General features: G+C 43.1%; 1 protein-coding gene across 2 annotated transcripts in view; it reads right to left on the bottom strand.

Annotated features, from left to right (window-relative positions):
* The window catches only part of Cdc14a (cell division cycle 14A), a 156,248-nt gene extending 150,463 nt beyond the window's left edge, over positions 1-5,785 (bottom strand). For both annotated transcript variants that reach the window (XM_051185623.1, XM_051185622.1), the window contains exons 1-2: positions 5,645-5,785; positions 4,775-4,865 (exon numbers count right to left, since the gene is read on the bottom strand). In XM_051185623.1, the coding sequence (XP_051041580.1) occupies positions 4,775-4,865; positions 5,645-5,693 (140 nt within the window). In that variant the 5' untranslated portion in view covers positions 5,694-5,785. The remainder of the gene's footprint in view (positions 1-4,774; positions 4,866-5,644) is intronic.
* Between the last annotated feature and the right edge of the window lie 9,882 nt (positions 5,786-15,667).

The following is a 15,667-nucleotide window of genomic DNA, read 5'->3' as shown; positions in this document are numbered from 1 at the left end:
GAGCCAAAAACCATGACCCACATTACTAAACGCTATCTCTATTGGGACAACAGAGGCCATCTCCAACACCAAAAAATCAGCTGTTCTGAAGAGGAGTACGCTTTTGTAGTTCTGGAACTACTTTTTGAACCACTAGTGTTTAGCCTATACTCTTAACTCTAGCCTATGAAAACACTTATAACCCAAGGACAAAGTATGATTTCTTATCATCCACATTTTATTAAAATGTCTCAGGCCTTGATGGATAAAGGTAAGAACCAAGTAGAATCAGGCATGGTAGCTCAAGTCTTTAGTCCTAGTACTTGGGAGACAGGCACAGAAGCAGGCAGATTTCTGGAGGTTCAAGGCCATTCTGGTCTATATATCAAGTTCCAGGCCAGCTGGGGATACATAGTGAGATCAGAGAGATAGAGAAACAAGAGGCAAAGAAACTAAGTTCAAATGTTTAGTCTCATAGCCTGATCTTGTGAAGTCATCTTGCTAAATTTGTTCACGGGCTTTTCAGAAGGTCATTATTTCAATCATGAAATTCTAGCTTCCTTTAATAACTTAACAAACTTCTACACAAAACAGAGCTGTATCCATACTAAGCATACTCTCATATTTAAAGAGCCCAGTTAATAGTATCTGAGGTGATAATTTACTCAGACAGGCGACATTTCAATGGGACAGTCAGCAAATAATTATAGCTACTGAGCTATATGAGCCCCCATGTGACGATGTACATAAACACACTTCCATCTTTGAAAACAAGCACATTAGGGGGTTTGCCCTCAGGGCATGTTCCACAGATAGAATCCAGGTTACTGCACTGGGTCCTACGGACTCTGCAGGCCATCTCATTCTACCTTTCCAAGAAGTGAAGCCAAAGAATCATATTCCATCCACAGCCACTCACCCTCTCCTCTTTCCTTCCTTCAATTTTTTTGCCTCCTGATTGGCTAATTAGTTATAGCTTCTTCCTCTACTCCCCTCATCCTGAACAACCTTGACCTCTTCTTCCTCAGAAACAGCTTCATTCTTTAAACTGCGTGGTCTCCTTGGGAAGCTCCCAACTTTAAGTATTCTATAGGTGGACACTCAACCTCGAATCTTTAATCCCAGCACTCAGGAGGCAGAGGCAGGCAGATCTCTGTGAGTTCGAGGCCAGCCTGGAACTCTGAGTCTGAGTTAGTAACTTACAAAATGAACTCCAGCACAGCCAAGGCTATTACTCAAAGAAACCCTGTCTTGAAAAGGGAATTAATTAACTAATTAAGGTATATGTTTCTTCAATTGATATGACTATCCCTTACATTTCTCAAATTCATTCTGACCAAGACAGAACACCTGACCTTACCTCCAAAGGTGTGCTGCATTTCCTTGTTTCAGGTCATGATGCCCTCAGGCCCACTGTGAAGGGACCTATCCTGAGAACTGCTCCCTTCCTTTTCCTCAGCATTCTCATCAACCACCACACATGGATTCAGATCCTGCCTTTCCATCATTTACACCATCTCAATTTAGGCACTGATTATTTTCCCCAAACATCCCAAACTTTCTCAGTGTGGTTTCTTATACCCTCTCCAATGGGCCTTAAATGATGCTATTACAGGGATGGAAGGTATATACCCTCTGCAACTAGATGGTTTGTTTTCAAATTCCAGCTCTGTCACTTACTTCATTGACACTGGGCACAGGACTCAACCTCATTGTCCCTTTGGGCATCATAGTAGTAAAGGACGGTGGTAATGCTTGCTTCACGGAATTGTGGGCGAAAGTGAATTTTATAGGCATAGAACTGTTATGTAATAGTCTTTCTGCACACTGTGATTATGTGTCACTCTGACTGGTTTAATAAAAAGCTGAATGGCCAATAGCCAGGCAGGATTTCCATGGCAGAGAGAACACTGGGGAAACAAAGGCAGACTCATCCAGACACAGAGGAAGCAGGAAAGCAGCATGGACAGAATGAAGGTCATAAAACCACAAGGCAGAAAGTACATTAATAGAGTTGGGTTGTTTTAAGTTATAAGAGCCACTTGGAAACAAGCCTACCCTATCGGCCAAGTTTCCATAATTAATGTTTCCCTATGGTTATTTGGGAGCTGGCTGGTGGGTCAGAAAAATCTGCCCACAGAGAATACCTAGAAAAGGCTTAGAGGGCAATGCTCTGTAAATATCTGCCATTGTTTGCAATTAGCATGAATCCAGCCATGCCACCTCTGTCTCAGAGCCCTTCTAGGAGTCTCAAGGCACACTAGGGTGACTACAGGTTCCTCGCTCTGGCATTCTGTCTGTCCCCAACTGACCTCTCAGTGTCATATTCCACACCTCCCCCATGTGGCATGTATACACACCAGGCAAAGTGAAGGACTGACTATGCCCTGAGCACCCTTCCTGAGCCTCCCTCCTCTTCCTCGCTCTTTTTCCTCTCACACCCATATCCAAAAAGAAAACCTGCCCATCCTTCAAGCCAGCCTTAACATCCCCACAGAGTCTTTTATGCAGGCAGGGAGTATAAGGCAGGACAACCAAACTAAGGACTTTGGGATGAAGAAGGGCAGAGTCAGAAGAGTCACCAGGAGATGCAGAGGAAGCAAGACATGCTGGAGGACAGATACAGCCACCAGCCACATGGCAGCAAATAGGTTAATAGAAACGGGTTAATTCAAGTTGTAAAAGCTAGTTAGTAATAAGCCTGAGCTATCAGCCAAGCATTTATAATTAAACATCTGTGTTATTTGAGAACTGGAAGGCAGGAAAAAAAAAAAAAAAAGACTGTCTATACTCAACTCCAACTCTAAGCAATCTTCCTGCCTCAGTCCCTTAAGTGATTATAAGTATAAGGCATCATGCCCAGCTCCCCCCCCCCTTGAGAAAGGGTTTCATTATGTAGCTCTAACTGGTCTGGAACTCTGTGTAGACCAAGCTGCCATAAAACCCACAGAGATCCACCTGCCTCTACCCGTATGCTAAAATTAAAGGGGTTTGCCACCATGCTCAGTTTCTTGTAGCTTCAGGTTCACATCCAAACTCATGAAGCGAACCACACGGCCTCACTAAGCAAGTCTGTCCTTGGAAGACACCAGGAACATGGTGGGGGGAAAAATATATATATATATATATATATATATATATATATATATATATATATAATCCTAAAGTACAAACACTAAAATCACATAAAACTTTCATTATTAGAACTTTTAAAAAGCCATCGTGCACTGTGTTTAGTTGATTAACTATAATCTTTTGTGAAGTCCACCACTTAGCAATCCCAAGGGAAGTGACTCAAACCTCAATAACTTAAGCTTGTTCAAATGCATATTAATAAGCCCCCCAGCACTTTAGTCACTGCACAAGGGAACATAATAGCATATATACACAGTCCCTACCCTCAGGCACACAACAGGTCCCTAGGCCCTCAACTAAAAAAAAAAAAAAAAGCCAGGACAGTGCCCAACAATAGAGTGTCCACTCAATAAACACTGATGGTGGTGACATCATCCAGGTGCCCAGGGTCAGAGACCAGGCTGCTTCTAACTCCATTCTGTCTAGAAGCCTGGCTGCAATCTGACACCAGGAATTCAGACCTCTTTGCCTCAGCATCTCTAGGCATTCATGAACAGCAGCAAAAGGCTTTCATTCCCCCTGGCACTTCAGCCAGTCATGAAGCATCCTCCTCCCAGCACTACTGAGAGAAATGTCCTGAAGATGTCAGCCCCAAGACCCTCTAGGATGAAGTAACAATTAAGGATTATTTTCAGTCAGATACCACAGGGTTTTTTTTGAAGGTCCACAATATTCCCTCTTCAAGACCTAATGGCACCCCTAAATCCTGAAGCAAAAATGCCTATCTTCTTTCTAACAGAACCAACCCTAGAAAGCTCTTTATGGTTCATTTAACTACGCTCATTTGACTGTCCACTGGATTATGATGGCAACAAAGTAAAATTAAATGTCTAAATTAGCATATACGAGGCTCGTTTGAAATACCAGCTCTTTTAGTAAAAGGATATAAGTCAATCCTGCCTTTCTACTACTCCTTATCCTCTACTGCTTTAATCCCGTGTAAATGTATTTCTCCATTAATGTGGTACTGTGCTTAGAATATTCATGTGGCCTTTTCCTTTACATCCATGGGCTTTCACAGAACTCAGTTCCTGGTTCTGATTTTTTCACTCTTAGATCTTACTCCAGAGATGCAAAATAACAACAAAATAGTTATTGCTATTTAGGCAGTCCTCTATTACTCACAGGTAGAAAATAATAATGCCATCAAGTTGGGGCACCTAACTAAAATAATTCAATCACACCGGAAATCTTCCTCATAGAACCAAGTTGGACACCGCTCCCTGCAGTCCTGTGTTCCACTTTCTGAAAACAGGCTGTTCAAACAACATCCTTCTGACAACAGAAGCTTTGTGGACTTCGAAGCTTAAGCGCCTGTAGTCTACACACTGCCCTGTGGGTGCTCCATAAATACCTAGCGACTGATTCACAAGCCAATTACAGGTCTGGTGACTGCCTGGTCCCACTCTGGGGAGTATGGTGAATCCACAATTGCTGTTGGAGTGGGAAGAATCAATATCCATTAAATTCTAAAAGCACTACAACGTTGACAGGGCCAAAGTATGTAAATTTTGGGTGCACCCCCTCCCCAAGCCCATGAACCTTAAAAAGCTAGTAATGCCTCCAGAACTCTTGGGGGAAAGTGAATAAACCCGCTTATCAACCAACGAGCTAAATGGTTCACGGGGGTGTGCCCCCCGCAAAAAAGAGGGAAACTTACTTTTCATAGACCAGCTCCTCGTCGATGGAGAAATAGTGGGTATTTATTGTGCTTTTTGGTCTATTCCTTAAAGTAGCAAAATATAATCGATCTGAAAGACAAGTTTAAAAGACAAGAAAACATGAGAAGCAGGGAAGTGAGGCTGAGAGTGCAGATCATACATGACGGATTAATAATTGCTAGACATCAATCATTTAAAGACCTTTTAACTCGTGGGATTCTTGTGGAAACACGATCTTGCAGAAAGCCTCGGAGCCCCCAAAACGCACAACTTGCCAAGAGGCTAGACGAGGACCCAGTAGGGGGCAGAACATCTGCATTCCCTCACCCCCCAGTTGCGTGCCGGCGGGTGCAGACAGGAGCTGTGGGTACCCGCAAAACTGGAGACACAAGTTTGGTTCGAAAACCTCCAGACCTCAGCTACTGAGGAACGAGGAGAGGCGAGTTTTTCCCCTGCAGCTTAGCCGACTTCAAGAGGAAGGAAGGAAAGACAAGGGGGTGTGGTGGGGGGGGTGTACTGAAAGCACAGGCCAGCCACCGAGGGGCAGAGGATTTAGCAGACAGATGATTAAACCGAGCAGGATCCCCCAAGAGAGGTTTGGAGGAGGAGCCCAGGCAGAGAAGCCCGCACTGTCCGGGTACGAGGAAGCTGCAGAGGGAGAGAGGACTCGAGAAAGAAGCCGGAAGCAAGGGGTCCTCCGGGAGCTGAGTGGCGAGAAGGGGCCCAAGCGCCAGGCAGCAGTGGCTGCGGGACCCGGGGCCGAGGAGAAACCCAGGGCAGAGGCTGGGACAAAGGGGAGAGCCGTGGAGAGTTGGGGGTGAGGGGAGTGGCGTGGAAGGGCCAGAGGATGCCGGGCGGCTGCTCCTCACCTTTCATGAACTCGCAAGCCCCGATTAGTTCCCCTGACTCCGCTGCCATCTTAAGCGAGATCCGCACGGGGGGAGGGCTGGGTCGTGGCCAGCTGAGGTCACCCGCCCCCGGGGGCTTCCCCACTGCCCAGGAGCCGGGAAGCTCGCGGTACCGATCACCGAGCCCGCCTGAGGGAGGAGGCGGGCGCCCAAGGCGGAGGCGGCTGCAGGGTCAGCGCGCGGGGCGCCCCGGGGACATTCCGTGGGGAACCGAGCCCGCTGGGCGCGGGACGCACACGCCCCAGGCTGTAGCCGCTGCGATCCTGACTCTGTGGCGGCGGCGGCGGCTGCTGCTGCTCCAGCTGCAGCTCCTGCTGCTCGAGCTGCTGCCGCTGTACAGTCTCCGCCAAGCCTGGGCAACACACACCAGCACGCACGGCCGGGCAAAGTCTTCCCCCGGCTCCCAAAGTGATCATGGAGGACGAGACGTTTGGCCCGGATCGCACCCGTGGCCACTTGTGCGGCAGCGGGCAGGACTCCGGCGGTGCCCGCGGGGCTGGCAGCAGCTGCTCTGACTCCTCCTTCGCCACCTCCTTTCAGCAGCAACTCTTCCTCCCTCTCGTCCTCCTCCTCCTCTCGGGCCCGCCCCCAGACCTGCCTCCCCGCCCTCCCTCGTCCCCCTCCACTTTCACGGCTCCGCGGCCATCCCTTAAAGGGACAGCCCGGCTCCTTTCTCCGCGCCGGCCTTGGGGCCCCAGTTACCAAGCGCCCCGCGGGTCACTAGGAGCCGGTTGCTAAGGCTTTGTTGCCTTTCACCAATTGCTACACAGGAAACTTGGCCCTCAGCCCGGGTGGGGGTGGGGGATGTCAGGCGGGGCCAGAAACTTATGAATGAAAAAGATGGGTAGAGAGGAGTGGATGCCTCCGAGGAAGCCACTGCAGCCTGCCAGGCAAGGATGTTCTGTTTCCACTCCTCTTTCTGCATTCGTTAAGTCTTCTTCCACACCAGATTTTTCTTATCCCTCTTCAAGCTCTTTTTCTCCCGCTCCACTCACTCGGTTTCTTCTAAACTCTTGTGTGTGTGTACACACACACACACACACACACACACACACACACACTGAAAAACCTCAGACCTTCTCCATGCCGGGTCATACATAGCCAGCTTTCAGTCAACCCCTATATCCACCACCGGCGGGATCTGTGTGTCTTTACGCGCAAATTTAAAGAGAAGCGCTACGTCCTAGCTCGGGAAAACGTGGACTGATGTCCTCCACGTACTAGTCTCTGCTCTCACATGGGCTTTGTTCTCCAGGGAAAAAACATTTCCATACGGTTCTCCAAGTCCTATCATTTTGGCCACAGGCGTGAGCGCAAAATCAACACAGACGTCTAAGGCTCTAGTCTCGGGCTGTAGGCTATCGGGGCGAAGTGGAGAAGAGGGAAAGGAGCCCTTGTGCTGGGGGGGAAAAAAGGAATAAACAAAAGATAATCTCTTTAGTCTCAGCTGGAGCGCTGAAAAGAGTACAAAGGTTCCTCTCCAGGAGGCCCCGGACTTGTTCTGCAACGTTCGGAATCCAGTCTGAACAACTTCAGTGCTGTGCGCCCTAGGAACGTAATTAGTGGTCAGTCCTTCCCTTACGAAAATGGCGCTACTGAGCTACTATCACCAGAGCATGCGCTCTGAGTGGATTCTCCTTGAAACAGGGATCTGTGTAAGTCTTGGGTTCTCTGTTGCTTGTTGACCTCTAGGGAGAGAGGGGGCGCTAGAGCGAAGAGACAATTGAAGTGATTAGGAACACTGCCACCAGGGAGACAACTCAAACTCATGCATGGTTCTTAGGCCATTAACCTGCTTTGCTGCTTTCCAAAATGCTAACGGCACAAGGTGGATACTAATTTGATATGCAGAAAAGTTATTTAATTAGCTACACACATCGTTGGTGAGATAGTTAAAAACACACTCTATCCAAAAGTTAACCCCCAAACCTCATACATGGAAAGCCAGAGGAATTATTAAGAACAATGGCCCCAAAGCCTCATTTCAAATATGAGGACTAGGGAGAGTAGAAGAAAAAGGAAAATTCAAAAGTTCTGAAAAGTTGTAATGAGCCTTGAACTTTTTGAAGTGTGTTACATATTCTGAGAGCTACAAGTCCTAGAGTTAACAGCAAAGACCTCTCAAACTCAGCTTTATTCCCCCAAATCTTGGTATTGCTATGATGAATAATTCCAATTATTTTACTGAAAAAAATGTAATTGATATTTTTGTACAAATGATACGGAAAAAACAAAGTATGTGAATCTCAATAGGCTTCGTTCACCCTTTGTCTAGTAAGCCAACCCAACTGAATCCATTTCTAAAGCTGCTGGTTTAAAATTCCTATAAAGAATTATTCATCAGAGTATTGTATTTTTAAAAGTGCAGTGAAAATAAAAGTTGAAGCCAGATATGGTGGCTTGTGTTTATTTATAATGGCCATAGCCATTTTACTCTTCCTACCATGAGGGCTGGAACTCAGGTCCTCAGACTAGGTGACAAACATCTTTACTCTCAAAGCCATCTCACAGGTCCTTGCTTGTTTTATGCTTGTTTTTCCACCCCTGAAACTGGGTATCTCTGTGTAACAGAGCCCTGGCTGTACTGAAACTCACTTTGTAGACCAGGCTGGACTCGAACTCAGACTCCCAGATGCTGGGATTAAAGTCATGCACCCCCACTCCCACCAGGCTGTTTTTTGGTTTTTTTGAGATAAGTCTCATATAGCTCCAGGCTGCCCTGGAACAAGGATGACAATGAACTCCTAGTCCTGCCAGGAATACAGGCCTGCATCACAACATCTAGCCATCATGTAATTGTTAATTTCATAAATTATCTCAGGAAATCCACAAATCACTTTCAGAGGGGCCAGATTTAATCGGATACCCTCCTGTTGTTTCCAAAAAATGAGTTTACATTGCCTTTCATATAATTCTCCTTAGAGATTTTGATCATGAGGAATGAATTGTGACCTAACAAAAGCCTTTGGAATATGTAAAAATGGGGGCTGAAAACATGACTTAGCAGTTAAGAGAGTGCTTCCTGATCTTCCAGAGGACCCAGATTCAGTTCTAGTCCCTCATGTCAGGAGGGTCACAATTGCCTATAACTCTAGCCCCAGGGCAGACAACACACTTCTGAACAAAACAGCAGCCAGACACATGTGACATATACTCACCTAGACACACACACACTTACATAATAATAAATTTCTTTTAAGAAAAATGGCCCTGGGGTTGTAGGTCATGTCTATAGTCCCAAAGCATGAAAATCTAAGACACACCTTGGAGGTGAGCCTGGATGACAGTGTAAGATAAGACCCTGTCTCAAGCAAAAGTTAAAATGAAAAAAATATTTTTCCTTAGCATATTTACTATATATCATGATAAAATTCTTCAATACTATGCTGTATGTAATATATAGTGCAGTGATATTTTGTTTAATATCTAACAAAATAAAGCCTGCCTGAAGGTCAGAGTGAAAGCTAGCCACACTAGTTAGCCAAAGAAGCCAGGCAGTAGTGGCACACACCTTTAATCCCAGCAAACACACTAATAGGCCATAGAGGCTAGGCAGTGGTAGTACACGCCTTTGATCCCAGCACTGGGGAAACAGATGAATCTCTGTTAGTTCAAGGCCTGGGCTGCACAAAATTGATCCAGTCTAAAAGAGAAACAGCTCACACAAAGGTGATCCCAGCACTTGGAGTGACACACCTTTAATCCCAGCACTAAGGAGTGGAAACAAAAAGGTTTATGGCTGGGCAAAGAGGAATTTAAGGTGGGAGGAGACAGGAGCTCAGAGCAGTCTCAGGCAGGCAGTATGAGGAGGCAGTCTATAGCAGTCTAGGCAGTACAGTCTCAGAAGTAGTTAGTCTGAAGCAGTCAGTCTAGGCAGTAAATCTAAGGTGGCAGTCCAAGGACAGGACTGCCCATTCAGTCTGAGGTAGAGGTAAGGGCCACTGGCTGACTGCTTGGCCTCTCTGATCTTTCAGTCCCTGTTCCCCACCCCCACTAATACCTGACTCTGGGTTTTTATTATTAAGACCAATTAGAATGTGTGTTATAATACAACTTTAAAGGAAAACATCAGTAAAATGGGACCTTTCAAAATCATACTATGGAAAAAGTCTGCAAGAGAAATATACACCAGTGCGCACACTGCACACATACACTACAAGATTCTAATGACATCACAAAACACATTATTATCTCAGTTATCATGGGTCAAAGTTCCTCCCGTCGCAATTTCACAACAAAGACATACTTTCACAGCCCATGGAAAAGGTAGCACTAGAAAGTTCCTCCCCATCACTCAACTTAATACAAATGTGAGGAATCAGCTTTCACTGGAAACGGTAAAGAATGAAAGACTGCCATAGTTTTTCTTAGTCAATAGTGAGATATTTATAATGTCACTTCATGTAGAAAAGGAAGGTGATATGTGCATGGATTTAGCGGATAGAGACAGGAAGAGGAGTGTGAACACTGCATCTCTAGCTAGCATCCTGTTAGGCTGCCCTGCATCCCACGCAGCAGTGTGCATGCAGAGCCAGAAAACACAGTTTGGGGGAAACTTCAAACTATGCCAACCACCTGCTGTCCAAGTGTAACCCTTAAGGTTACACCAAAAATTCCTAGTCACCCTTACACAACAGCTCTTCAAAAACGCAAAGCAGCTCTCTGACTGCCTCTTAGAACTCTACAGAATAAATACCTCATATTCCTCAACCTTCCATTCCATGCATCAAAGACCCTCCTCCCTTTCTGCTCCCTTCTCTTCACCAACTTGCCCACTTTTTCTGAACTATGTCCCAGACTGGGATGCAGGCCAGTACCAAGCTGGAGTGACTACTTATGGTATATGAAGGTGGGAAGGATACACTTTAAAACAAAAAGAAAAAGTAAAGACTGATGGAAACAAAAGCAATGAAAGCCATTAAAACCAAGCTGTATATATATCTGGCTGTAAGATAAAAAGGGAAATATGCTTTCACTGCAAGAGGTTAAGGAAAAACAAACTCAGGACAGTCAAAGGCTTGACAGCTATGAAATTTACATATTCTGTTCTCTAATTACTATCATTAGAATATTTCACTATGTCAGTGGTGATACTATCTAGGAAAGTAAACAATAGTTGATGGCTGCTTTTTTTTTAGATTTTTTGATGACTGCTTACTTTTAAATTATATATGAAACAAGGCCTCAAAACTCAAATTTGGTATAATTTAAATTGATTAAATAGTATGATATTCCCCTGTTTGATATGAAAACCAACATAAAACAGCTTTTAGCAAAATACATAAGCAAGGCTGCGAATGTCACTCAGTCCAGCACTTGCCTAGCATTCTGAGGGCCTCAAGTTCAATCCCAAGTACCTCAAACGATAACTACAAAAAGAAAAAGGAAATACATATACAAAAATGTTGCTATACTAGAACTGAAATGAGAAAATGTATAAGTAATATGGCTCCTAAAATGCCTGTCCATGGCTAGAGAGGTGGCTCAGTGGTTAGGAGCAATCATTGCTTTTCCAGAGGACCTGAGGTTGGTTTCTGGTATCCATATTAGAGGGTCCACAGCCTTTAACTGTTCTGACACCCTCTTCTGACCTCTGAGGGTACATTCTCGTCCTTGACTAATACAAAGTAATAAAAAATGGTGACAGTAAAAGGAAGCTTCGTGGTCAGGTGTCTATATCGACTAGTATTCTAATTATCGGCTAATTCTCATTCTCAAGTAAGCCAATGACAATGCATTTTTTGAGTTTTATAGACTGTATCTACCCATGTGCAAATATACACACAAATACATACACCTAATTAAAAATTAAATCTTAAAAAAAAAAATACCTGCCCACAAAGACCTTAAGATCTTGGTATTTCTCAGCCATGTTCTGTGTCACAATGATGCCTGTTTAAGAATTCCAAACTGGAATCAAAGAGCCATAAGGAATGTGGAAGGTGGGTTAGTTCCATTTTCAGGTGCAATGTATAAAGACCAAGGAATTTAGCATAAACCAGATCTGGGAAGAGGATGGAGGATGACAGAGGAATGCTAAGGGCTTCTGTAATAGATTTAATAGGTAAAGTATTAAGTAGTATGGCTCCTCATGAGTCATAGAGAGCTTACAGAACGGGAACTAAAGTAATGGAAAGTAATGGTCAGGACAACACACTTGATGAACGATGCTTCACACACACACCCATGCACACATGCACACACACACACATGCACACATGCACGCACATACACGTACACACCTTCAAACCCTCCCTACCCCAGTTCTCCCTCTATTTAACCTTTCAGTACCCACAAAGTGAAGTTGAGGGCCTCTGAACAACCTACATCTTCATTCCCAATGCAGCAACACTGATAAATCTCCTTTACCTGACTTTTATGATTAAGGGGAAAAAAAGATTAGCCAGGCATGGTGGTTTACACCTGTAGATATAGGGACAGGAGTTCAAGGCCAACTATGGCTACATGACACACTGCCTCCAAGAACAGAAATCAAATGATACTGTCAAGCCAGATGACATGATTTGGATCCCCAAAATCCACATGGTGGAAGAAGAGAATGGACTCTCACAGCTTGCCCTCTGAATACATGCATGCCACGGCACTCACACACACACACACACACACACACACAAATAACAAGTAAATAAATAACTGTTTTTTAATTAAAAATTAAAATAAAAATTAAAAAAAATGAATGAACATTAGTCTTAACATCAGTCATCTCATCCTTGCCTAATGCATCCAATGAAAAATGGCGCCATTTTACTAGTCCTGATTGTTGGCTAGTTCACATTCTCAAGTAAGCCAACAACAATGCATTTTTGTGTTTTATAGAATGTATCTACCTATAATTACTTATCATTCACACTCTCAATATGGAAGAAATGTAAAAGTGAATAATAGATCATACCTATAAGCCCAGCACCAGATGTTGCACTGGATCATGCCTATAAGCCCAGCAGCAGTCTAAGACTCTAGGATTCCATAGAGTTCAAAACCAACCTGGCCTTCATAGTGAATTCCATACTACCCTGGACTCCTCTAAATAAATCAATTAAAATGAATAAATAAATATGTTAAAGCAATATTTCTTTTAAATATCTAATATAATATTCCCCAGATAATTTCTCACCCAACTCTGACCACCCTACCATCTTCACCACGCAGGGAAACATCTTTAGGGAGCTATATGCTGTAATTTGAATTTCATTCCCAAATGAATATTTAACACAAATCTACTATACTTAACATATTTCTATTGGGAAAATAATAGTAATCAAGGAAACAAAAGGTAGGTACACTTGCAGATGTCTGTAATTCTGGAACTTGGAAGGGTAAAATCAAGAGGTTCATAAGTTCAAGGTCATCTTCAGCTATATAGTGAATTCAATGCCAGTTTGGAGACCCAGTTTCAAGAAAACAAACAAAAAGTTAAGGAAACCAGTCAGAACAATGCATATCTCAGGTCCCATGCCTATGAAATTAATATGGTTATTATTGCAATTTTAAAAGAGAGGAAACTTTTTAAATGAGTATAAATGTGAAGAGATAAATTTACGGAAGTCATCAAGGTATGTAAAACAGAAACCTGAATTTCAGGCATATCAGGATACCCAGTGTGTGCATTGTTTTGTACTGTCTAATTCATCCTAATAACAAAACTAAATAAGATGTCACGTTGTATGTTGTATTGCTATAACAAGCAGTAGCTAACACTGTTAAAAACAAAGACCTAGAAATAAACACTCACTTCTAATTTCCACAATCTTCCTATTGAAAGACCCACAGAGCATGGACCTTCACACTCTCACACAGGAAAGGTGACACCCCAAATCACTCACGAGAAGTGGTCTTGATGTAAATGGCATGAGGAGTTTTTATTCCAAGTGCACTGGGGTCCACAGTCATACGCCACACAGGGATAGAGGACTGAGGACCTTGAGGGCAGAATTGAGACAATTTTTATAGGGTTTACAACAAAGCCCACATATAGGTCACTGGGGAGGGGGTTTCACAAGCAGTTTACAAAGTCAGATAATTGGTTAGCCAGCTCATTTTCTGTTATCTTACTAGGCCAAGATTACGTACTCAAGGGCCTGTCTGCCATAAACAGCAAGGAGTATGACCTTGCCTATTTACTGGCAGAAGACAGGGTCTGGAATTTGAGGTTTTTAGGGTTTTTTAGATAGTATTTCTAAACTTTCACCTTCCTGTGGTCATTGGAGAGTTAGGCTGTATTTTTCTATCCTTTCACTATGATTACATCATTGGGTGCAGGTAATGTTATTTTGTTTACTCCAAACTAAGACCATATGAGAAATATACACACTTACAGAGATGTTCTTTTTATTATCTGGAGATGATAAAACGACAGAGTTCAGAGGTTACAATATCTTTCATTTCTTACTGCCTCTAACCATAGGATCTTTTTCTACGGTGTGATCCAGGCTTAGAACCCTATTCAGGCATTCTCAGTACTTTAAAATTTCCCTGATCTGACTCACTTTCCTTCAATCATTCTGTTCCAGAAGCCTGGGACATAAATGTTGTCTCCTTCCATTTCCATGTTGACCCTTCATGCATATTGTAATGCTGTATTTTCTGGCACCTCAATCCTATGTAGAAACTCCAAGAGAAATTATATTTCCAGTAAACTAACAGGAAACCTTTAATTTCTACTTCTTCAACAAATATTTATTATTATTATTATTATTATTATTATTATTATTATTATTATTATCAGATTCCTAGTAGCTGCTTTGTCATTGACCAAGCTTTCCCATGGAAGCTTAGTCTTCAAATTATAAACTGTCATGGTTGGTAATAACAGTGTTTTGACTAACATAATGTACATACAAGCAAAACATTTTCTACTTATTCTAAAACATTGCACATATTTTAGGTAAACTTTCTGTGTTTCATTTAGGACAAAATCAATGCACTTTTGTAACTTTGCATTCAGCCAGCAAATATTTACTGTGTTCTACTGTCCGACACTGTGCTAGGTTCTGGGAATGCACTAGAGAAGAAATCTGAGCTCCTGTTCGTAAAGAATTTACATTCTGGGAAAGGCTATGGACAGGCAATCAGACTCCATCTCAGGAGACCGGATAAGGTAGAGTAAGGACAGAGAAGTAGAGAGCTTTGGTGAGACACAAGGATGAGTGAAGGGTGTAACGTGTACTGTTTTTCTGCCCGTTGCCGCTGGTCTTGTCCCGTCGTTATGCCGCCAGCCCCAAATAATACTTTTCTGTGGGTCCTGCATGTCCAGTATATACAGCATAAACTCAAACAGTCCAGACAAGAGCTGTATCTTGTCCAAATGGCTAGTCTTGCCATACTGGAAGCAAACTCCATAACGCGTTTCTTCTATGTCCATCTTCCTTTTTGACCCAGGTGGCGTTGCTAGGAGCAATTATGTCTCACTGTCAAGAAAAACCCTAAACCATTTTAAATGCCATATTCTGTAGGTCTTTGAAAGGTTTGAAGAATGCCTATTTATCTCAAATACATCTCTGTGTATTTTGAAAAACCTAACTAATCTCTAAGCTTTGACTATCATAGGTAATTATCTATAATCGGTACTACATTGTACATTACATTTCTAACTGAGCTCAATAAACACCATACCTAAACAATAGGAGAAATATACATATCACAAAATTGACATTAAATTCTATCAATAAATGAAAATCCATTCCAATACAAAGTATCCATATCTATACCATAATTTTCTTTTTACCTTTAAAAAGAATATTGGTTGTGATCATTAACCATTTATAACCAAGTCCATTTAAATGAAAACAAACATTTATAAACAATATTTGGGAATTTGGGCGTCGTTCTTTCTAAACTACTTTCTGTTGATAGGGGGCACTGTCATGGGGATCCTAAGAAGTTGTAGAAATCTTGGCTGTAGTCTGCAAGGCTGTTTTGTCCAAGCTGTTTTGAATGTTGGATCATCAGCAACTGTTTCAGGGG

The sequence above is a fragment of the Phodopus roborovskii genome, unplaced genomic scaffold (genome assembly GCF_943737965.1).
Source record: "Phodopus roborovskii unplaced genomic scaffold, PHOROB, whole genome shotgun sequence".
Taxonomy (NCBI): domain Eukaryota; kingdom Metazoa; phylum Chordata; class Mammalia; order Rodentia; family Cricetidae; genus Phodopus; species Phodopus roborovskii.
The sequence above is the reverse complement of the archived record's forward strand: the minus strand, read 5'-3'. Positions and strand labels throughout refer to the sequence as shown.